We start from the raw sequence: 23,379 nt of genomic DNA, 5'->3' as shown, positions 1-23,379 counted from the left end.
ACTCAACAGGTTAATGAGCATGAGTCTGTAAGCCTCTACAATATAAAAACTACTGGTTTCAGCTATTTTAAGTATATCAGGTTTGGTAATGTGATTAACCTGTTCAAGAAATTGCTTTTCTTATACAGAAATGTTTTTTCTCATGCCAAACCTACTGAAAACCCTTATGTCACCCGTTTCCCCACTTCAGTTCTGTGGTCACTGAAATCAATGTTTTGCTTCTTACTCTAGTGGGAGTAGGATCAAGCCAATGCCTTTCAAACCTCACTGACTAAGGCAGAAATGCTCACTGTTCAACTCTTTCATTAACACAGACTCATTTCGACGCTTAACAATTTGGCCATTTTTTTTCAATTGAAAAAGAGACAAGTTTGGCCATGAATCAAATGCCTTCTATATGTGCGTAGACTTCTTAAGCCCCAAAAGGATTACCAGCTTCCCTTCTCTGTTATTTTAGTTATAAATTGATTTAATATCAAATACAATTTGAGGCTATCACATTCCCTTCCCAAGGCTTAATTTTCTCTGGTAACATGACTAAGATGTGTCAAACAATAACAATCCACATGAATCGTGTACTAGAAGGTGATCAAAAGATTCTGTTAAAACACATATATAAATCTCAAGAAAGATTTTGGAATATACCTGTATCCTTTATATGCTGAGATAGATAATTTATTACTTCTAATCCTGAAGACTGTATTTATATCCATTCACATTCAGGAATTTCTCTGAATGTTTTTACTGCATACTCACTCTGTCAACAGCAGTCTTAGATTTCTGACATGTATCCCACTAAGTTTTAGATCTTATATCTATTGAACACACCTGTGAACTGAATTCCATCTTGGAAATAGGTTTTATTTACAACATATTATATAAAACATAATTTATGTCAGTTTCTGCTTTTGTGACCGGTTATTCTGCTGGGTGAAGATAGCAATATCATTTCAGAGAAAGAGATTGTTGATTTCTAGATGAGTTAGAAACAAAGAGCCATTTGTGTCTCAGGTCTTTGTAACTAGAAGGAGCAACTGTAGCCTGGACTCATCCTACACAACCATGGGAACTGGTAAGTAAAGTTCCTGTGTCGACTGGGGTCAAGGAAATCCCTCGGAAATAAATATTCTACTGTTTTATACTCTTAAAGCCTGTGAAATTGGAAACTTTAAAATGTTATTGCCTCAAGTAGGGGGAAAAGTAAATTTTCATGCACAGTGGGATGTTAAGCCTGCAGCTCCTGCCTCACAAAAAGCAGAAATAGTGTTTCTACTTCCATATACATCACGCTGGAAATGTACCTGTGTAAAATATGTTTAAACAGCCCAACATAAAAGAAGATCAACTTTCTGGAACTATAAGGAGGAAAGACTAGTTAACTTCAAAAGATCATTGCAAGAATATTGATAGAGATGGGAAAACAAAACTATATTCATCCTGACTCCCTCTACAATTTAAGTTCAAGAAGATGAATGTTCTGCGTCTGTGATACGTATGCAGGAATCATCCAGACAATCTCAGTCAACATGTCCATTACTTAGATACATAGAAACTGTTTATTATAAAGAACATGTGATTTTTCTCAAAAGACCATGTGGGGCAGTACAGGACTCTGAAGTAAGCTTGGCAGCTGAAAGCAACCAGCCACCTTCCCCTGTTCTACTCAAAATGTTAGACACACTTTTCTGAAACCTGTTCTACAGTAATAAGCACAAATGGTTCAGGCATTTGAAAGAAAAGTTAAAAAGAAAATTATAAAGAAGCCAGTTACGCAATTTTGCTTCTAAGCTAGGGTGGAGAAAGGAGAAATCACCGCTCCTGGAGGCCAGTCTCCCACTGCACTGGGAAGTGCCTGGGCATTATCATATGTTCTTTTTAATTCTAGCTTAGACTGCAAAAGATATCACCCTTCTGAGCAATGCATCAGCACAGCAACTGGAAATTGTTGTTTCCAAGAACAATGTGGCAGAGAGGTTGTGCAAGAGGTCCTTAGTTCAATTCAGTACAAAGTTAAAGAGAGTGACAGTCATGGATTGCTTGAGCTAATTTGGCTGGCTTTGTGCTAAGCTAGACCAAAAATGCTCTCACATTCTGTTCCATCAGCTTTTCTGTGGGACAAGTAACCTTCAGCCTAAAACCAGAAATGAACAGCTCGACTTAGGACTAAAACCTGCCAGCCATTTGCAAAGCGAATAGTGCCTAAGCCTTCAGAGAACATAGAATAAGAATTGAACCAAAGTAGAGAAGACTAGTGTCGGTTTTCATCAGTTTGAGACATCTGAAAATGCTTTCTTAGACAACTTTAGAGGATTATGTGTTTCATTCTCTGTACTAGTTTTGGAGCATTTACTATAGATACATGAAAGTTTACAATAAAAATTAGAATTTATTTTACAGTTTTAAGAAAATCCAGTATTCATTATTTAATGTTATGTACGATATATTATGTTTGCTGCAAAGCAGAAAACATTATTTATGCAGAGTATGTTTATAAAATTGTAGGTAAAGCCACTTATCAGAGAAAGATTAACTGTATCATGAGAAGGAGGGAGAGAGAGAGGGAGAAAAAGAGAGCAAGAGAGAGGTGGGGAGGGAGAGAGGAAGAGGGAAGGAGAGACAACACCTCCATTTATTGTCAATGAATATGGAAACCTGCACATTCAGGTATGTGTTTTTCTGCTCTCTACTTTGCTTGAAGGCTATGAAAGATCTATTACTGCAAATTTAAATTAGAGGTTTTGAAATCAGAAGTGACTGTTGAAGAAACAACCAAGATGATTACATTTTTCTACTGTAGAGGATGCACCAGTGTTTTACAATATCAAATGCAGTATCATTGTGGAATAATATGCTGCATAAATGTAGCACCAGGACATTTTTCAACAGCAAATCTATCTAGGCTCTATACTAAATATTTTTTTAATCTTTTTTTTTTTTTGGTTTGCAGCCCCCTGAATACATTTCAAAGGAGATATAGTCTTCTCATACAGCAAAATTGACTGATAACAGGCTTGCTTTTCTTAGCTATCTGTCATGGGGTCCCTTGTGACAGGTTTTCAGGGACACAAGACCAACAAGTCGGAAGAACTGAGTTACAGTAAGCTACCTTCAATATGATTGCAAAATAACTGAATGATAAAAATTCATTTTCTACACAGTCATTTATTTTGTAACTGGAAATGCAGCGTTTGAGTGTGATATTTGCAAAAGCATTCTGGTGAACTGCACTTCTACTAAAACTGCATTTTCTTACAAGTAAGGAAGAGAAAAATGACCAATTTACCTGTTAGTTGATAGATGTTGTGAGGATTTGATAAACGGGGGATAAACAGTTGTGGTATTTGGTGAGTTAACCATCTCTGGCTTTTCCTGCTGGGTTTAGATTGAAAAACAAAATTATGTAGGGCAGGATTTTTTTAGAGTGCCTACAGGTCTCAGCAATAACAAGGTAGGCAATGACTCATTCAGAAAACACAGAGTCTGAATCACACAGTATTTTCTTCACTTGGACAAACACTTCTGAACAAAGAGAAAAGTGTTTAGGATTGCTTCAAGTATTTCGAAGCTCAAGTTACAGGTTTTTAATATGTAACAGCATGTGTTCACTGATTTGAGTTTCTTAGGGAGCTCAGATGTATAGATAGGTCAAGATCCAAGAAATCAATCCCAATTATTTTTTCCAGTTTTCTAATCTTCTACTGATGAATCATGAGAGGCTGAATCCTGGACCTCTCCTGTTAAGGGATCGAGAAAAATGTGCTCCAGTGGATTCAAGGATATTGCTTGAAGTGCTTTGAAAAGCCTAAAAAATTTGACAGGAAGGGGACTAAAACATTATCCTCTTTGCCACTAATATGGTTAGGGATTTTAATCTTAAAAGTATTTTGCAATGATAACTTGAAGTTAAGCTAGTTAGGTGGCACTTTATGGATAACTAAGTTCATTGTGTTAAGTTCCACATTTACTTTATGCTGTTTTCTTAAAAATACAGTTTAAATTTATACTCATAAGAATTAAACAAAATACTGGCTAGTCACTTCTTTGTTTGTAACAACTTTTCCCCAAGGAGTGAATCTCTTCCAGTTAATAATAAATGATATGGGATGGACTGCACTCAGCACTCTTTTTCATTAGGCTGATGTGCATTTCATGGCAGTGCTTTGCTGAGAGATGCCATGTCACTACTTAGAAGACATTAAAAAAGTGTCAAAAGGGGAGCCTAAGAAAGCTATGTTGTTTCAGTTGATCCGCCTCTGGACCCTCTTGTACTATCTCCTGTGTTTGTGAAACTGTGTAGCTTTCAGACTGACTGTGATATGAACTTCTAATACACTGTTTAAAATGACATCTCTTTAGTTCATTTTTACACAAGTCATTAAATTAGAGCACTCTGTTTCTGCTGGGTTCTTAAACAGGCCATGATGGCTGTGGTGGGCCTCAGCTAGAGAGTGAGGGGATGCATGCTCTGTGCTGAGAACTGCTGACCCTCTGGGAGCTTAGGAAAGCTGAAAGGTTACTGGAGTCTTTGCAAACAAAGGAAGCTAAAAACCAATTATGTTTGCTGGGATTTGTCCATATTACGGCTATGGCTGCCATCTTCTAATACGCATGTCATAAACCTGATGAAATCAGTTTTGCTAGCAGTAAAAAAGATTATTTTTTCCAATCTCCTCTATTTGTTTTGTTTCTTCAGAGTTTTTGGCATTTTGGGACCATTCTTGGCTTTCAATCACGTTGTTTAGGGGAATGTAAAAAAAGAAAATAGAGTGGAAAGCAAGGGTTTTACTTCATTTGTGTTAGCTTCATACAAGCATAATTCACACTACCTTTGTCTGATCTAGATCAGCATAAGCACAGGTGAATCAGGCCCCAAATCCCATCCTTCATACTCCTTTCTATCTAGTCAATTGATTACTTCTTTAAGAAATTATTGAAGATGTTACATTTACATGAAAATGGAAGAAATACGAAGTGATTTCACACCTGTGGATTTATTGCCTCTTCAGACCACCAGACTTCAAAGTCTTTTTGCAGCTTCATCTTGACTTTTTCCAGAAGAAGCTGCAGGTGCTCAATCTCTACCTTCAGCCTTTTCAAGCGATTGAACATAGTTTGATAACTAATATGAGAAGAAGAAAGTGTATTACAGATCTTCCAACACATATCTGAACAAAGCTTTATCCTACCTAGAAGAGTTACAGATTTAAACTACAAAAGAATATATAATAATTGGAGATGCAAGGGACACAGACAGAGTGGTGGTAGGAAGAGACATCTCGTATTTTATAGACCTTCGCTGGACAGTAAGTACAAGAAACTTATCTCACAAAGCTTTTATTTCACTAAAGAAATGAGTGAAATTCAAGTGGGATCAATATTGATTAACAATTAAAATACAGTTTCAATCAAATATGTCAATTATTTATTTTGATTTCTCAGCATGTTACCATTAATAAACAACTGGTTGCCACAGCCTGGATTCAGATAGGAGCTGAGGCTGATTCCCCTTTCAGATGGAAGCTTCATTAACGAGGCCTCTTGGCTAACATATAGTTGGAGATTTACCAGTAGTATGAAATAGCCGGAAGTTTCCTCACAGATTGCACATAACATAAATGCTAGCAAATTACTTAGAACTGATATCCTTGCATCTATTTTATTTTATCCTCCTGGCTACAGCGACACTAGAGCAAGGATTTGGTTAACCACTGCATATTCCACATAGTATTTACACTTAGTCAATCCTGTATGGCCTAAAGGTTTTCCTTAGGTCAAGGAAGGCAGGACATTTCTGAATCAACCAAAAAGGTTCACAATACATTTGGATTCAAATATGTTTCTAACACTAATCCTCAGGGAGGACATTAAGCTATTTTTATTTATTTTTAGCCATTAGCCCAAGCATAAATTTTCCCCACTTATGTTCTGTGGCATCTTACAGACAAACCAACGGCATATACACAAATTTAAAAACTATTAGTGAACCACAAAGCTGACATTTTTAAAATGTCAGAGAAAACCCCGGGGGCAGCTGTTTGTGCAGAAACGTAATTGGACTATGCTATCAGTATAATTTATCTTCTGAAGGATGGCAGAAGTTTGAGACAGAAGTAATACCTTTTTTTTTCTTCTTCAATTTGCATTCGAAGTTTTTCTTCTACTGGATCAAGCATATTTAGCTCTTCAGAAGGACTGGAAACAGCTACAGCAGAAATGATCAGATGTCAGGAATGGCCATATGATGTCAAAAGAAGCAACTTTTAATTAGAATAAAAACTATTTTTTTAAGAAGTAGGTAATGAAATGGGGGTCATTAAGCATTTCTTTCTTCTGGAAATGTTTCTTCAAATCCCTTATTTAGGCCTTACGTAGTATACGAGACACTCAATAACCACTGCTATTTTTTTCAGTAAAGACCGGAATATTCCGTTTAGATATGAATAAAAGTGAGTTTGCCAGTCCATTTTAAATGTTCATCTTTGGCATAAAACCCTATCAAATACATTCAACCTGACAGTTTTGGCTAAAAAGACAAGACCAGCACAGCAAAGTTGTTGCAAAAAGAAGATACACCAGCTGTGCTGGTGCCTGGAAATAGAGTAACAGAAAGAAGAGTAAAATACAAATCCTGAAGGAGAAGTTAACTTTGGTAAGCAATAAATTCAGACAATTAGTATAAATAAGGAAAATGTCCTGAAACTATGTGAGAAATTTTTCAAGCCTAAGTTAACCTAAGAAAGCAGTTTAGGATTTCCCTATCCCTCCTATAACAGAGCTATTTAGCATGCAATACACAATATGCTTATTCTGAGAGATGGCAAAACAGTCTTTCCATCATGAGTTATATGTTCAGCAGTGAAAGGAAATGTAAAGTTTCCTGTAACTGTATTACAACAGTTTCTATTTCTAGGATGAGTGAGAATATTTTATGGTTCCCAAGAAAACATGGTTAACCTTTTTAACTGTAGAAAAATGAAAGAAACAAAAGATTTGCTCTACAATACATTCAAGTTTCCATCCTGACTATTATTTCTGCCAAGAAAATAAATTCTACGTCAACCTGTCATGAGGCCTGAGGAGTGCAACCTCTCTTCAAGGAGAGGAATTCTGTCTGGAACAAGAGGGCAGTAATGACCCCTCTCCATCTGTCAGTGCGCCAACTGAAACCATTAGTCTTTTGTTGTAGCACCCTGTAGCTTAACACAGATGAAGCTGAAAAGCATTTCATTTCATTTAGAGTACTTAGGTCAAGCATGTTAATACAGGTGGCCAAGGTGGACAAAGCCCGTGCACAATTCTCATTTCATACATTGAAAGATTTTGCTGGATGTGCAGATTGCAAAAGAAGGATAGGGTGAAGACATTTGTAGTGGAAAAGCAGTAAACCTTTCAATGATTACAGGGGATCAGGATTTTCTGATTTGTCAGATTTCATCCTCAGTAGAAGGCATAATGTGGGAAAGCGCAGAATGACACAGGGAACCTGTGGGGGGACACTACAGAGCTCCTGAGGCTTCACACTTGTTCTGACCTTCATGAATACAGAGCATCCAGGCTTGAGAGAAATGTGCTTTTGTGGAACAAACTGAAAAGATTTAGGGAGTTACTGCCTCCTAAGTGAGCCATGCTCACAGACCACATGAGCATCCTTAATATGTTTCCGTGCAAAGCCAGCCAGGCTTAGTTTGAGCCATCTTCAATAGTGGTTAAAGGGGACTCTCCCGACCACACTGAAGTGCATTTGACCTATTTGCACAATCTGTTACGGTGTCTGAGTTGAGAAGGTAGCAGCTCTAGCCCCTTATAATGAAGGGAAATAATACAGCGTGGAAGACAGTAACATCTTAAAATGTTAATGCTGTTTCTGAAGTGAGGACTTCCCTACATGAAAACATCACCAAATCCTGACCACTCTGTCATTACAGAGTGATGCAAGGCCATAATATTGCAGCTTTCCTTCCCTGATTTATTTGGACATCTAGTACTTGGAAAAATATTTTTGCAGTAGCTCTGAAAGGGCAGCCAAACTTAGGCAGAATTTTGTCACTTATATATAAAAACACCAAGAAAATTTTTTTCTGCTGCTGATTACATGCTGTAGAAGGGTTTATTTGGTTGCAAGTTACCTTCAGAAATAATAATAAAGTCTTTTAGATGACACAAGTACCTTTACTGCACAAAGGCCCCAGCATCCTCAACCCTGAATACAACTATGCCCATTATCTCTAGCAATATGCTGGTGATGAAAGCAAGAAACACAGCTGTGGGCAAGGTAAGCAGCACAAAGTTTTGCATATATACAGAATGGAAAGAGATGAATACACTGCAAGCTGATGGCACCCCAGCAGCAAAAATAGCATTGGATATTTCATCAAGTAAATGGCTAAGACTTAGACATCCATCACTGTGTTCCAGTCACAAAAGCAGAAGAGATCTGATCACAGTGTCAGGTGAAGTCTAGTGGTAAGTCAAGTCCAAACATGGCTACTTGGGCACTGCTTTTGAAGTTCTCTGGTGTCTTTTCCCATGCTGTTGCAGTCTCCATTTCAGCTTTTTGTCATGCCTGCTCATTGCAACAATGTGATTGTGAACTGAATAGCATTCTGCTCTAAAGACTACACCTTTTTGAATCTGCCTACTGTAATATATACAGATGAACACATGGCTCTTTACTGATGTACCAAGCAAAAGAGACCTATGGTCTGGTGGAGTGTATTTCAACCCTTTTGTTCACTGCTGCTTCTGCCCTCTCCTCATTCCCTGCTGCTTCTTTTGTCCCCTCTCCCCTTTACCTTTCCTGAATCCCTGCAGCAGCCTCTTTCTGCCCCTGGGCTCCTGCTGCTGCTGCCTCACACCCCTCTCCTCCCACAAGCCCAGGCAATTTCAGCTACAGCTGAAGCTAGGAAGCTAAGGCAGATGTTACTGGCTCAATGTACCTGATGTCTAATGTTAGCATTCTTCAGTAAGCAGGCTCAGTTATTTTCAAATAACATGAGAGGGACAACTAAGTGTATAGACAGTAAAACACAGAAAGCATAATATTTACTCACAAATTTTAGATAGATACCTAAGAAGAAATACTTTCTTTTTGCTACAAGTTTTTATTCCTCTAAAGAGTTTCTTTTTATCGTATATATCTGCCTGCCCATGCAGAAAAAGAAAATGTTTATTAAAACATCAAATCATTTTATCTATGTATTAATTGCATATATACAACGTACATGTAAATTACAAAAACCTGAAAATTCATGAGACCAACTTTTGCCCATATACATTAAAAATTTGCAATACATTAAAAAGTGCAGAGGACTACTGCTGAAATATTAACTATCAGATATCATTTCTGCAACTGCACAGAAGAACACAAAGTGATATCTGCTTTGTTCACTCAGGGTTGACTTCTAATTCATTGATTGACAGTTTATCACATGAAGCTTGATTGTACAGTCTTCCTCTATGCTTTTAGTGGATCAACTGAGATGAGCCGTTCAGCTGATGAGCAATATCACACGCTCTTTTAGCGCCCCAGTGACTTCTCCTGGGAAACGAATGCAGTTGGTGCAATTTCATCCTGGATAATGCAGACTTGGGTTTCAGGGGTGCAGGGGAAGTATGACATGCTTGTTTAGGAAAACATTGCCCCTGTGTATACTAGGAGTTTCTGTTGGCATACCTCCATCCAATTCTATACAACAGAGTTATTTTAGCGTAAGTCAGCAACGTACTCATAAGGAGTATTAGTTCCTTTACATTAGCATAACTGCACATACAGCTAAGTGGCAAAACTTACAAATCCTATGTTGTGAAGTCTTTTGGTGAGAGTACTGAGACACATGATGTAAAGAAGAGGTTTTGACAGTGCTACGTTGGGTAGTGAAATAGCTGGCAACTTTTATATTTATCTTCAGGCTAACTGTTTTTGTTTCATCTTCAGATACAACGCATTTGGTGAAGTGAGGCACAGGATACAATTGATACCAGCTGCCTGCTTAGAGAGGAAGCTGAGCTCTGCATGAGTTGACACTCAGTTCTTATCATAAAGGTTTGTGAGTTTTGGGGTTTTTTTTGATAAAGAAGATTGTAAGAGGCATTTTAAGATATAATGATTTTATTCTAATGAAAGGGCCAATTTTGGAGCACAGGAAGCAGTAAATTTACGGTACCAGGAAGAAATGATAGCACCTGCTAACTAGATCACTATTTCAAAGCAATATGGCAAGCATGGATGAAACCCACTATTTCTAGCATGAGATACCAAGTGTTATCACCATAGTTTACTGCAAGCTGGCAACAACTTGAAATACTCTGGCAGATTCTTGTCTACAGTCAGAAAATTTTGCAAGAAACTCTCTGTGACCCTGAACTTTATACTCTCTGGGGCGCTCATATATTTCTCGACCTGAGTGTATCCTATAAGTCAAGCTCCTAGGGATTTATTGTCGTGCTTCAAATAACATTGTGCCCTGCCCTCCAGCTGTACTTTTGCAGTCAAAGATTTTCATTTTTTCACTGGATAGTCTTGTGTTTATCTGCTTAGATTTATAGTCACTTGAAGTAACCAAATTTAGAATTGACTTAAGTATCCAGTTAATATTTTTACTGCTTTAGTTATCAGCTTTGCAGCTTTTGGCAAACCTGGGCTTTAGTGCTTTCAAACTGGAGCGTATGCTGTCATTTGGGTTTTTTTGAAAAAGCTACCCATCCATTGTTATTCAGGATCAGCTTATAAGTAATTCTCCCCTTTTTCTTTCTTATTCCTCCCCTGGCCATGTCAACCTATGTGTGTCACCGGGCACCACGTGTGTACCTTCTACAAAAGCAAAGGGGGGCATGCACAATGAAACTTAGGAGAAGATGAAAATAGCCTAATGTCTGGAAAAGTTGCTATTGTGGGTTTTAGAGCAATTTACCCCTTATCCTAATGTAATAATTTTTTTAAATTTCAGCCAGTTGGTCCTGAGCATACATTGAAACAAACTGTCCTATTTTCAGGACTTTACAAGTTTGTGCATGTGTGTGGGATTAAGGGCATGTGTATTTTGTTGATTTTTCTTTTTATTTTAATCAGTGATTTTAGTAAAAGGGTCCATCGCTATGCTGCTTTTCTTTGCATAATTGTATTGTTTACTGTTTTACTGGCTTAATATTGGCTCAAACTAACTGACTTCCAATGCACACCCAGAAAGTGGAGCTATTTTTTCCAGCCTCTGTGAGCTGTTTTGGCTAAATACAGACTCACACTTCAATTCACTCAAGTTTCTTCTTTGAAACTAGTCATCTATATATTTGCTCCTGAAAATACATGGCATGTAAAACAGAAGGCGTTGCCTTCACGTCAGCTGCACTCAAGCCATGAAAGTTTCTGAAACCATTGTGGCTAAAAGTTCTCTGTTGGTTTCCAAATATACAAGTACAATGTACTGGGGAAAAAAAAAAAGCAGCTTCAAGTTTAATATGTTCCATACACGCCAGTTGATCTAGTGGAACAGTAACATAGTTGGTCTTAGTCAGGAAACCCCTAACAACTCAGATTCTTGCCTACACTTAATAAACACATTTTACCATTTGATTACATGGGATGATTGTTACATCATTTATCTTGTTCATAATATTAGATAAAACCATACTTCATATTTGAATGATCTTTCTCTGCCTCCCAAGAAGGGGTGTGGTTTATCATCTATAAGTTTTGAGGCTTTGTTAGCATTCATTTCTACAACATCCAAGAGCTTACATGGAAAAAAAAAGTCTCTTTGCTAAGTTTTGTCACATTTGTTTTGAAAGTAAAGTCTGGAAAATACTTCTGATGTTGGTTGCTTATCATGAAGCTCAGACATTAGAAATACACTGCCACCAATGTGCAGACTGCAGTTGCAGTAAGGCAGCACCGTAACTTTTGTAAAGCAATGCCTGGTCAAGATAAGAATTTGGCTGAGAATTATATAGCACAACTTCACTGAGAGTAAGAAATATCTAAGGCTGTTAAACGTGCAGTCACACTGAATGTCACAGAGCATAGAAGAGATACTGAAGCTTACTGCATCCATATTTCTTGCTGGGGATTCTCAGATAAGCAGATGTACAGTTCTCAGTTCTGAGAAGTGCCAGCCTTACTGTGCATAAGCAATATACATAGGCATGCTCAGTAAATCCTGTGCTTGCAAGTCACATTTAGGAATGCAGGGCACACCGCAACTGTGGGATCAATTCAATAGGTCTAATGTTTTCTAAAAATAACGGGTGTTTTACCTGCATTCTGTGTGGAACTCTGGCTGTGGTTGTCAGTGAAAACACTCATGACAATGCACAAAAGCATTTATTTTGGACTGTACACTGAATTTATAGCAATGTCATTTGAAAGAATAGTAAGGAAAAATAAGCATACGTGTGTTATACTTAAATGCTGCTGTTTCAGCTGTGTATAGGTATAGATGGATCATGCAACTGAGGTGTTACTTCAAGCCAGACAATAAAAGAGGTTTTGACATTGATTCAAGAGGTGAATACTAACCAAACAAACGTATATGGTAGTATCAGCCTGAACAATTTTGATCTTTCTGCTACAAGGTAAAAGACCTTTAATCTGCAAGAGGGAAGTAGAGGAGATGGAAAACAGAAAGGAAAAATACACCATTGTTGGTGAAATCAATATATTATGAGCATAGGGTTGCACTGTACAGTATTTAGTTTAACCCTTGCCCCATATACGACAAAAGTTGTGCCTGAAGCACCTCTAACATGTATCTGATTTTTTTTCTGTGCAAATGGCAGAGAATATGTGCTAAGATCCCACCTCGATTATGTGTACAATAAAGACCAAAGTACTAAAGAAGTTTTGTTTCCACTCTCCCACCTGGCTATTCCATTAGCCCTCTAAAAGATTTTCCTGAATGCTTCTCTAAAAGTTGGTATGATGTATGAGTTTTCCAGAAAATTTCTGAAGCCACAACCACAGGGTTTCGTGTCAGCAGGAATATTATTCTTTAAGAAAATTAATTTTTAAGTTGTTCAGTGTTCTGGCACATGTGCTAAATCAGGGTCGTATACAACTTGGGCAGTTGTGGGGACCAGATTATGTTTTTGGGAACCTCTCCGCCTGCTGGCCACACTCATATCCCACATAGAGTGCCACATCTTTGCTGGTCCTCCCATGCACATACACATTGGCTGCAGATGCAGAACAGCTACCAGCTCAAGAAGGTGCAAGAAGTATACAGGTATTTAGGTATTACTCATAACTCAGACAGCTCTTTCCTATTACCTACGAAGAAAGTAACATTAAGGTCCGTGTTCTGGTAGCTGCCAGATGAATTACACTGTACTGTATACTGAGAAGAGACAATCCTGACACATCCAGAAACAATTACAACATGCACAAGATTCTTATCTGGAGAAGTATATCCAACCTCTGCACATTTGTGGGCTATTATTAGTAACTGCTTGTTCCAAGTCATTATTTTCTTTGATCTCAAACATGCTAAAAATTTTCAGCAAAGAGGTAGTGAATTAATTTCTTTTAGCCATTTCAGCAAAATGTAAAATGGAAGAAGTTTTTCACCAGATTTGCAGCTTGTTCTGAAACACTGGATATTGCAGCCATGCTATTTCTCATTCATTTCTTGTCCTGTGCTTTACATGATCAGATGGAAATTTCTATTCTACATCTGACCTTTACCTTGAAAAAATCAAAGCAAATACAGATGTGAAAGAGCTCCAGTTGCTGTTTATGGTTCATCAGATTACAGAACTTTTGTTTGTCACAAAGACTTCTCATGGAGGAAACCTTGACTGATACAGAACTAGTCAAGCCATCCAACACAGGCACTGGACATGGCCAGAAGAAAGAAGTTTGCAGCACATTGAACTGTAAGTTACTCTTAGTTATCCTACCAACTTTTTAGAGTCAATAGAGAGAGGCTACTCTGAGATATACTAAAGCTAAAGCAAACAAGCTTACGCCTAGAATCAGTAGACTGTGTGCATAAAACAAAATTTATTTTCTGCTCACTCCACCTCAAGTCCTGTCTTAGAATTACAGAATGACTCTGGTTGGAAGGGACCTTAGAAGGCTGTGTGGTCCAACCTACTTCTCAAAGTTGGGTGAAAACTAAATCAGACTAGGTTGGCCAAACATGTAGTGAAAAACTCCAAGGACAGAGATCATGCAAACTTCTCTGAGGACCTCTTTCAACATGTAACTATCCTCATAGCATCTTTTTCCTAATATCTTAATTTTAGTAGACCAAATTAGAGAATTGAGAGCTTCATCTCCAGATTCTGTCTTGCTTACTTACTAGTCACCAGAAGGAGTCCCTAAATAATAATGCAATTCACAGTGAACTTTTCAGTATTTCAGAAGAAATACTTATTGCAGGAAAGCTTACAGAGACTGCAAGCTGTTCCAACAACAGTGAAATGCTAAAGTCAATGTAAATAAAACCGAGAACTGGATAGCTGTGCTACAAGTTCATGACTCCTAATAAAAATATCACTTGATCCAAAGATGTCTCTGCTCTTTTTTGAGATCTGATAAGCTCAAGTGGAGTGGGTCACATGGGAAGCTTAACAGGAACACACAAGCAATCTCAGCATTTTCTGACAGTTCATAAGAACAGTTTTGCAAAGATTTCCAGTAAAGATGCAGTTCTTGAAGACACAATGAAAGAGAAAACTCATGGCTGCCTCTGTAATTTAGCATTGCACCTAGTAATACCTGCTAAAAAGAGTAACAGAAAAAACACAGCAACAAATAAAACTACAAAACACCCTAGAAAGACTGAAGAGAAACTTATGGAAAGAAAGGTCTGTGTGGGCTTGAGGCCTGAAGGGACAGGTTTAAGAAGTGTCTTCTTATTAGAATATAAACCTACAGTTTTAAACTTAATTCCTACATAATACTGGGAAAACCCCAAAATATATTACCTAAGAAGAAACCTCAACTACTGCTGCAAGGGAATCGTTGCTGCTTGTCTAGCTGCTGCTTCGAATCTGTGATTCCTTTTCCTGATTGTGATCGTCTTTACAGAAGAACTTCGTACATACAAAAATACAAAAGCTCTTCAAGAGCTCAGAGCTTTAGCCATACGCTGTGCTGACTTGAAGAACAAAATAGCATGTGAAACCAAGAGAGTAAGTCTGTTATGGTGTGTAACTTCACAGTTACCACAAGTTAAAGTCTATGCTTTTTTCCTCCAAGACAAATCTGGAATAACTACAATTACTTAAATACGTTGCAGTATCAAGAAGCTATAAAGATCCTCTAATCTACTTATAATATCCTATATAACTACTTATAAATTTTTTCAAAATTAATTGTCCATCAGTATTTCAAGCATTTGTTTAAAAACTGCTTTGGGACATACTTCTAAAAGCACTTCAGATGTTACAATAATTGCACAAAGCAAATTAAAAAGTATCTTTATCTTTGTCAGAATAAAACTCATATTTTAAAAAAGGCAAACAGGCACTTGTTTCTGAATTTTCAGCCAGTTTTGCTATTGATATCTTTGTCTTAGCAATAGTGAAAAATCATCATCCTTTTTAACAAGCACAATCTTACCAGCTTTCTGTCAGTCTCAGAATTCCAAAAATAGAAAAACCAAAGCATTTCTGATTTTTTTCCTTTGAAACAGAAAGACTGAAAAAGTGAAACCCATCACCAAAAAGAGTGGCCTTGATACCACTAGAGGTCATCCCAGGTATAAAATCAGTGCCCTGCATGCACAAAAGCAGCAAACTTTTACAAAAACACACTTGAGATTTCAAGCACAAATATATAGAAGAACATAACACACAGAAATATTGTGCATGTCAAAATTGGGAATTTCTAGGAGAAATCTTTCCCTTATTCTGAGGCCATTGCAAACTGATTACACTGCTCTTTTTTTTTTTTTTTTTTTGGCTAAAAGTAGCATATTTTACAGACTGGAAATAGATCAATCCACCTACATGGTTTTAGAGGAAGCATCTCTGGGTGCCTAGCAGCAATGGGGACATGTTGCTTTATCTCTTGTAAAAATAATCTTAAAATTCTGGACTTCAAACAGATTATTTCTCTAAAGTGTTTTATTTAGCCCATACATAAGATATCCTTTTTCAGCACCAGGAACGACAGTCTTAAAACAGGCCATCTATTATTCTCCATGGACTGAATTGGATTTGTGTGGGAAAACACAGACTGCCACTTCCCTTAGCTTCTGTCATTTTGTGATTGAAAACACTTTTGTCTCTTCATTTCATGGCATTAGTACAGATCAAGACTCTCCTGCTTCATATGAACAAAGTTAAAAGGCATCTCAGTTACAAGATGTAAAACAGTGAAAGAAACTGAGCTCATTTTATTTAAATATGGATTTATTTGAGTAAGAGATTAAGTCAGATGCAAACCAGCAGCTTGGAAGTGCTATGTGCTTTCCATTCACACAGATCACAGCAGAAGAGTTCAAGACAGTTATTAATTATTAGCCTGATTAATGTTATATATGTCTGTAGGATGCTGCTATGGTTGCAGAGAGAACTATCACACACTTCCTAAACATACCTTATCTCCTCACCAGATAAAAAACATCGTGGCCCAGCTGTTCTAGTGGCATGGGCTATATTGGAAACGTTCAAGGTCAGGTTGGACAGGGTTTTCAATTGATGGGCTGAGGCCAACCGGATGAGGTTCAACAAGGCCAAGTGCCGGGTCCTGCACTTTGGTCACAACAACCCCATGCAACGCTACAGGCTGGGGGATGAGTGGCTGGAAAGCTGCCTGGCAGAAAAGGACCTGGGGGTGTTGACTGACAGCCGGCTGAAGATGAGCCAGCAGTGTGCCCAGGTGGCCAAGAAGGCCAATGACATCCTGGCCTGTATCAGAAACAGCGTGGCCAGCAGGAGTAGGGAGGTGATCGTGCCCCTGTACTCGGCGCTGGTGAGGCCGCACCTCAAATGCTGTGTTCAGTTTTGGGCCCCTCTCTACAAGAAGGACATTGAGGTGCTGGAGCGTGTCCAGAGAAGGGCGACAAAGCTGGTGAGGGGTCTGGAGCACAAGCCTTATGAGGAACGGCTGAGGGAGCTGGGGTTGTTCAGTCTGGAGAAGAGGAGGCTGAGGGGAGACCTCATCGCTCTCTACAATTACCTGAAAGGTGGTTGCAGAGAGGTGGGTGCTGGTCTCTTCTCCCAAGTGACAAGCGATAGGACAAGAGGAAACTGCCTCAAGTTGCACCAGGGGAGGTTCAGGCTGGATATTAGGAAAAATTTCTTTACTGAGAGAGTGGTGAGACACTGGAATAAGCTGCCCAGGGAAGTGGTGGAGTCACCATCCCTGGAGGTGTTCAAGGAATGTGTGGACGAGGCATTGTGGGACATGGTTTAATGGGCATGGTGGTGTTTGTCGCTTGATGGTTGGACTTGATGATCTTTTCCAACCTTAGTGATTCTGTGATTCTGTGATCTAGTGAAAGTTGTCCCTGCCCATGGCAGGATGGTTGGACTAAATGATGTTTAAATGTCAATTCCAACCCAAACCATTCTGTGATTCTGTGATATCTTACTCTGGACAAGTGGGAACATCAGCTCCCTATTCTACCTCTCCAGATATGCAGAAATGAATCAGACAACATATTTTCATCCCATCAGGTATAGGACATATGGTAGCGGCAGCTTCTCAGAGCACCACAAACTTTGAAATTCTTTCCTAACTCCAGCTGGATTATTCCTGCAGTAGTACCCTGACGCATTACACAGCACTCTCTGTCCCTGCTTTATTCTGGTACTGATCAAGCTGTTCTTTCACTTCTAATCAAGGGAAGGTGAGGAAGCAGAATGAAACACACTATAAAGAAACACAGCAGGGCAGGAACAAGGGCATAAAGTGATACTAATAACTTTAGAACAGGTTCATAACTTTGAAAATGTAGGAAAAGATGATGTAGACAAAGCTACAGGGGGGACAAAGATAAGGAGAAAGCTCCCTATTTTTGCTTAAAACAAATGTGTGTTACAAATCCAAATATAAAATCACAGATGCCCAAATCGTTGCTTTCAGGCATTTGCCACTCTAAATCAAATGCTGGTATGCATTTTCAGGGATTCAAACATATCTGTTATTTCTGGCTCACCTAGTAATTTTATTTTTCATGAGGAACGGGCTTTTTCAAAGGAAGTTTGCTTAAAAAAGAACTTGGGAACAGCTCTTTGAATAACAGCAGAAATATAAAATCTTATTTCTGAAAGCCAAGTTACAAAACATGGGAAAAAAAGGGTTTTTTTAATAAACTGTTGATAAAACTGGGCCTTAATGCTGAAATACTTGCAAAGGATGCAGATTTGTTACAAAGAACCTATTTGCGATCTTTACTCATGTTAGATTGTACTTATTTTTTTTCTTTTCAAATAGCTCTACGGAGACAACGGAGTTGGACAGAAAGAGATTAATTTGGTCCCAACAAACCTTCCCAGAAGCGGAAAGGTTTTGCCATCTCTCGATGTTTTCAGGAAAAATCCCAAAAGAACTGACAGATTGCTACTAGCCCAGATTTCAAAACTTACATAAAAAGAGAAGGGAGGCTCATGGAGAACAAGATGAATAAGAAAAATATTTGAAACGGAAAGCTGGAAAACTGCATTTCAACTAAACTGATAAAGTAACTGCAACTCTAACGATGGGCATGCTGTGCTGAAGATACTGCATCACTGGCTGCAGACTCTACCATTCATGTTAATTTAGAAAACACATTTCATACTGCACATAATGAATGACCCTTTTGTGTATGACGCTTTGTAAGGATCTGTTTGAAACTGACTGAACAGCCGGGGGACTTGTAGATTTACTAAACATTTCTGCTGATATGGACAGATCAGCCAGGGTATGATAGAGGGTCCTCCCTAATTTCCAGAGCTGACCCAACAGAGGCCTCTACTTGGGATGTAGTCGAATAGGCAACACTGTGATAGTCTCAGTTCAGTTGCTTCTGTTATGGAAAGTTATTGTACAAAACATGTCTCTGCTAGCATGACTGCATCCCCATAGAAGTATCTTCCCGTTACAGTATGTCATAGGATTTCCTATGTCACCAGGCAGGTCCAACTTAGGATTCAGTCTTCCCCCAGTGCTGGTGAATATTATTACATTAGCCTGATTGTCTGTTTGTAATCAAATCATGTTCTATCAATGTAAAACTGAAATAAGATAATGAAGAATCAGGTCCTGTATTTTACCGAAATGCTAGTTTAAAGCATCCTAAGATAATGCTTCACTGGAGTCATATAAAATATGTGTTTTCCTTCTACAACATTGCAAACCCCAGGGAAAGCTTTTGTTTCCACTCTTTTCTTCCATGTTTTCCACCAAGAAGCATGCTGGTGACTGTATTGGGTTTGTGTGGCAAGGTTTTGGTGGCAGGGGGGCTACAGGGGTGGCTTCTGTGAGAAGCTGCTAGAAGATTCCCCTATGTCTGATAGAGCCAATGCCAGCCAGCTCCAAGATGGACCTGCTACTGGCCAAGGCTGAGCTAATCAGCAACGGTGGTAGCACCTCTGTGTTAACATATTTAAGAAGGCGGGGAAAAACTGGGAAAGGGCAGCCAGGGAAGAGAGGAGTGAGAATATGTGAGAGAAACAACTCTGCAGACACCAAGGTCAGTGAAGAAGGAGGAGGAGGAGGAGGTGCTCCAGACGCCCAAGCAGAGATTCCCCTGCAGCCCGTGGTGAAGACCATGGTGAGGCAGGCTGTCCCCCTGCAGCCCATGGAGGTCCACAGCGGAGCAGATATCCACCTGCAGCCTGTGGAGGACCCCACGCCAGAGCAGATGGATGCCTGGAGGAGGCTGTGACCCTGTGGGAAGCCCACACTGGAGCAGGCTCCTGGCAGGACCTGTGGACCTGTGGAGAGAGGAGCCCACGCTGGAGCAGGTTTGCTGGCAGGACTTGTGACCCCATGGGGGACCCACGCTGGAGCAGTCTGTTCCTGAAGGACTGCACACTGAGGAAGTGACCCATGCTGGAGCAGTTCATGAAGAAGGGGAAGTGGGAAGGACCCACGTTGGAGAAGTCCGTGGAGAACTGTCTCCCGTGGGAGGGACCCCACGCTGGAGCAGGGGAAGAGTGTGAGGAGGAAGGAGCGGCAGAAACAACGTGTGATGAACTGACCTCAACCCCCTTTCCCTGTCCCCCTGTGCTGCTCTGGGGGGAAGAGGTAGAGAAAATTGGGAGTGAAGTTGAGCCTGGGAAGAAGGGAGGGGTGGGGGCGCGGTGTTTTTATTATTTGGTTTTATTTCTCATTATCATGCTCTTATTTTGATTGGTAATAAATTAAACTATTTTCCCCAAGTCGAGTCTGTTTTGCCTGTGATGGTAATGATGAGTGATCTCCCTGTCCTTATCTCGACTAATGAGTCTTTTGTTATATTTTTGTCTCCCCTGTGCAGCTGAGGAAGGGGAGTGATAGAGCAGCTTTGGTGGGCACCTGGCGTCCAGCCAGGGTCAACCCACCACAGTGATGCAATGCTTTTGCTCTGTCAGTACTTCAACAGTGTGCACGTTATTTCATTTTAAATATTGTCTAAAAATGCAGTTAAGCATGCCAAAGGAATTTTAAATACTGCCTAAAACTGCAGTTAAGCATGTTATTCTGAAAGATCTTACTGAATAAAAGAAGTTATTTGCATGATAAGGTGTTCTTCCAATTAATAAAGATGAAAGTCACACTGAGAATGCATGATTGCAATTTTACACAAAGTATTCAATGATTCTGGTTGTGAACTGAAAAACATGGAGCACTCCCTTGCCTCCAATGAAACCTCCCATCTATTTGTGTCCTTTGTTAAGTCCCAGCATATTGTGTTTTAAAAGAGATAGCTAAGAACAATGGGCTAAGTAGTGGAGTTTTCCTTCAATAAGAAATCTACCTCTTAAGTATAGCCATGAGGGAAACAGATCTACACTGTTTAAAATCCAACTAGAATAGCTTCTTAAAGAGTTTTAACCATAAAATGCTTTAAGTTAAGGAAAAAAAAAAGGCAGCTGGAAGATTTTAACTTGGTTTCTAATTGAAACAATGGCATGGTTTATTTCATGTTGGGCTTTCAACAGAGTCTTAATTAGGCTTTTTACCATGCAGTTCTCATTTAAAAATATCTTGATGACATTCTGGTCATCAAGAAGATCCTGGGAGACTTGACACCTGTTACTCCTTGGAAGAACATTCATCCAAAAAGGCAGGCAGGCAAATAATACTCCCCAACTCATAGAATAAATATTAAGTCAAAATATACAGGGTGTTTAAAAGAATAATGAATGGGGAAAAAAAGTCTGGAAAATACTTTGTGCGGTCCAGACTTAGTAATGATAAGCAGATAGCAAGGCTCAAAACAAAAGTCAAAAACACATGGGTTGCCTGCTATGTTGTGGAATACTAACAGAATATTTACAATGTGAATGTATAGCTGGTAAAGTCACTACTATGTCATTTCCTAAGGACATGAAAAAATTATGCTTACCTATTTTATGAAAAGCAGCTTAGATTATAGTTATTGAAAACAGCATTTGAAACACAATTTTCTATATAGTAAGAAATCAGTATACAAGACCAGATGTTATCATGCAGATTGAAACATACAGTCAGAATACATCACTTCATTTTTTGAAACACTGATAAGGAATTCTCATAAACAGCATTGCTATGATTCATCTTGATGTAACGTCTTGAAGTGGCATAAAATCAGTAAATAGACAGTATTAAAACCTGGAGTGTATTAAAGAAAGAATTCCATGTTATACTGAAGATATCACCTTTAGATTGAACTTCAGATACTAGAATACAATAGAATAGAACAGAACAGAACAGAACAGTTCAGTTGGATGGGACCTACATGATCATCTAGTCCAACTGCCTGACCGCTTCAGGGCTGACCAAGTTGAAGCATGTTATTAAGGGAATTGTCCAAATGCTTCTTAAATGGCATTGATCACCTCTCTAGGAAGCCTGTTCCAGTGTTTGACCACCTTCTTGGTAAAGAAACATTTCCTAATATCAAATCTGCACCTCCCCTGATGCAGCTTTGGACCATTCCCACACATCCTGTCACTGGATACCAGGGAGAAGAGATCAGCACCTCCTTCACTTCCCCTTCTCATACCGATCAAAATAAACTGAGTTTGACTCCCAGCCTTTATTGACATGGACAGCATTAATTTTCAGTGCTGATTATAAAATAAAAATAAAAAAGGATAAAGGTATAAAGTAATAACATCATCAACAGAGCCTGAGATGCACAGCTAAATGAGAAAGAGGAAACTATTTTGCTACTCTGCAGTAACTTATTTTCCTGACTTTTGGGAGAAAAGAAAGCCCCCAAATTTCTGTCTCTTGTTAAGAAACAAATACTGTTTGCTGTATTATGTATACAAAGAAATAAAACCATCAACTGCAATCTGGTCTGAGTTAGCTCCATCTTTTATGTGAAGAAGGTCCAAGAAGGCATATTTTGGGATTCTTTTATGGATCTAAGTGAGGGGGGCTTGTTATTGCCCCAGCAGTTTTCTCTCACATTTTAGCTGAAGTTTACTATCCCAAAAGTGGAATTATCATATGAACACTCCTAGACTGTTTCAGTACAAAGTCAGTGGAGTCCGCTTAAAGCATCTTAAACCAAATTTGGATGACTTTACACTTATGTGAACAACCTACATAGACACTTTTAGCTTCACAGCTGTGTCAACAGAAACTGCAAGAAATAACTTCTCAACTTCTATAACTAGATGCGAAAGAAATGACCTGTATATGCCTTCAGTCCCTCTTGGAATGAGGAAAATTAAGAAGGATGTTAGACAGATGGTGGCAACATGGCCAGAAGCTGTCTCAGGACAAATCAATGTCTGTTAATGGAAATTCAAATTAGAGTCATCAGAAAGAAAAAAAAAAAACACCTAAAAATGAGGAGAGCTTAGATGTCTCTCTTCTTGCATTCTTCACCCTGAAAAGAAAGAAAGCCAACACCAAACCCCCAAACCTATAAGACTTTTGCATTATTTTTCTCACCACCCATAAAATCAGATGCCTCTGGAGCCAAATCTCTGGCATCACAGAAACCATGTTCTTTATGATATGGACTATTGCAGAAATATTGTGGCAAAAACTCATAGAAAATACAACCTGTCCCACAAGCAGATTCAGTCCTGGGTGAGAGCTTGTTGCCCCTGTTGTATCCTGTTGTATCTGAAATGTTTTACTCTTACCTAGAGCTGCCCTCTGAATGTGCCTCTGGGTTATTTCTCCTTTCAGATGGTCTGTAAAAGGCAAAAAATGCGAATAGTTAGAATTCAAAATGTTAAAAATCAATTAAATCATTGCTTATTTCCCACCATTTGAAAACCCCTGTGCTGCTGGCCAATTTA

At 38.9% G+C, this 23,379-nt stretch overlaps 1 protein-coding gene across 1 annotated transcript in view; it reads right to left on the bottom strand.

The window, feature by feature from the left end:
* The window catches only part of KIF6 (kinesin family member 6), a 173,044-nt gene that overhangs the window by 6,512 nt on the left and 143,153 nt on the right, over nt 1–23,379 (bottom strand). Inside the window, 4 exon segments of the mRNA XM_059835476.1 lie at nt 3,284–3,372; nt 4,984–5,119; nt 6,118–6,202; nt 23,221–23,271. Coding sequence (XP_059691459.1) covers nt 3,284–3,372; nt 4,984–5,119; nt 6,118–6,202; nt 23,221–23,271 — 361 coding nt within the window.

Source organism: Gavia stellata, chromosome 2 (genome assembly GCF_030936135.1).
Source record: "Gavia stellata isolate bGavSte3 chromosome 2, bGavSte3.hap2, whole genome shotgun sequence".
NCBI classification, from domain to species: domain Eukaryota; kingdom Metazoa; phylum Chordata; class Aves; order Gaviiformes; family Gaviidae; genus Gavia; species Gavia stellata.
This window is presented reverse-complemented; position numbering and strand designations above follow the sequence as displayed.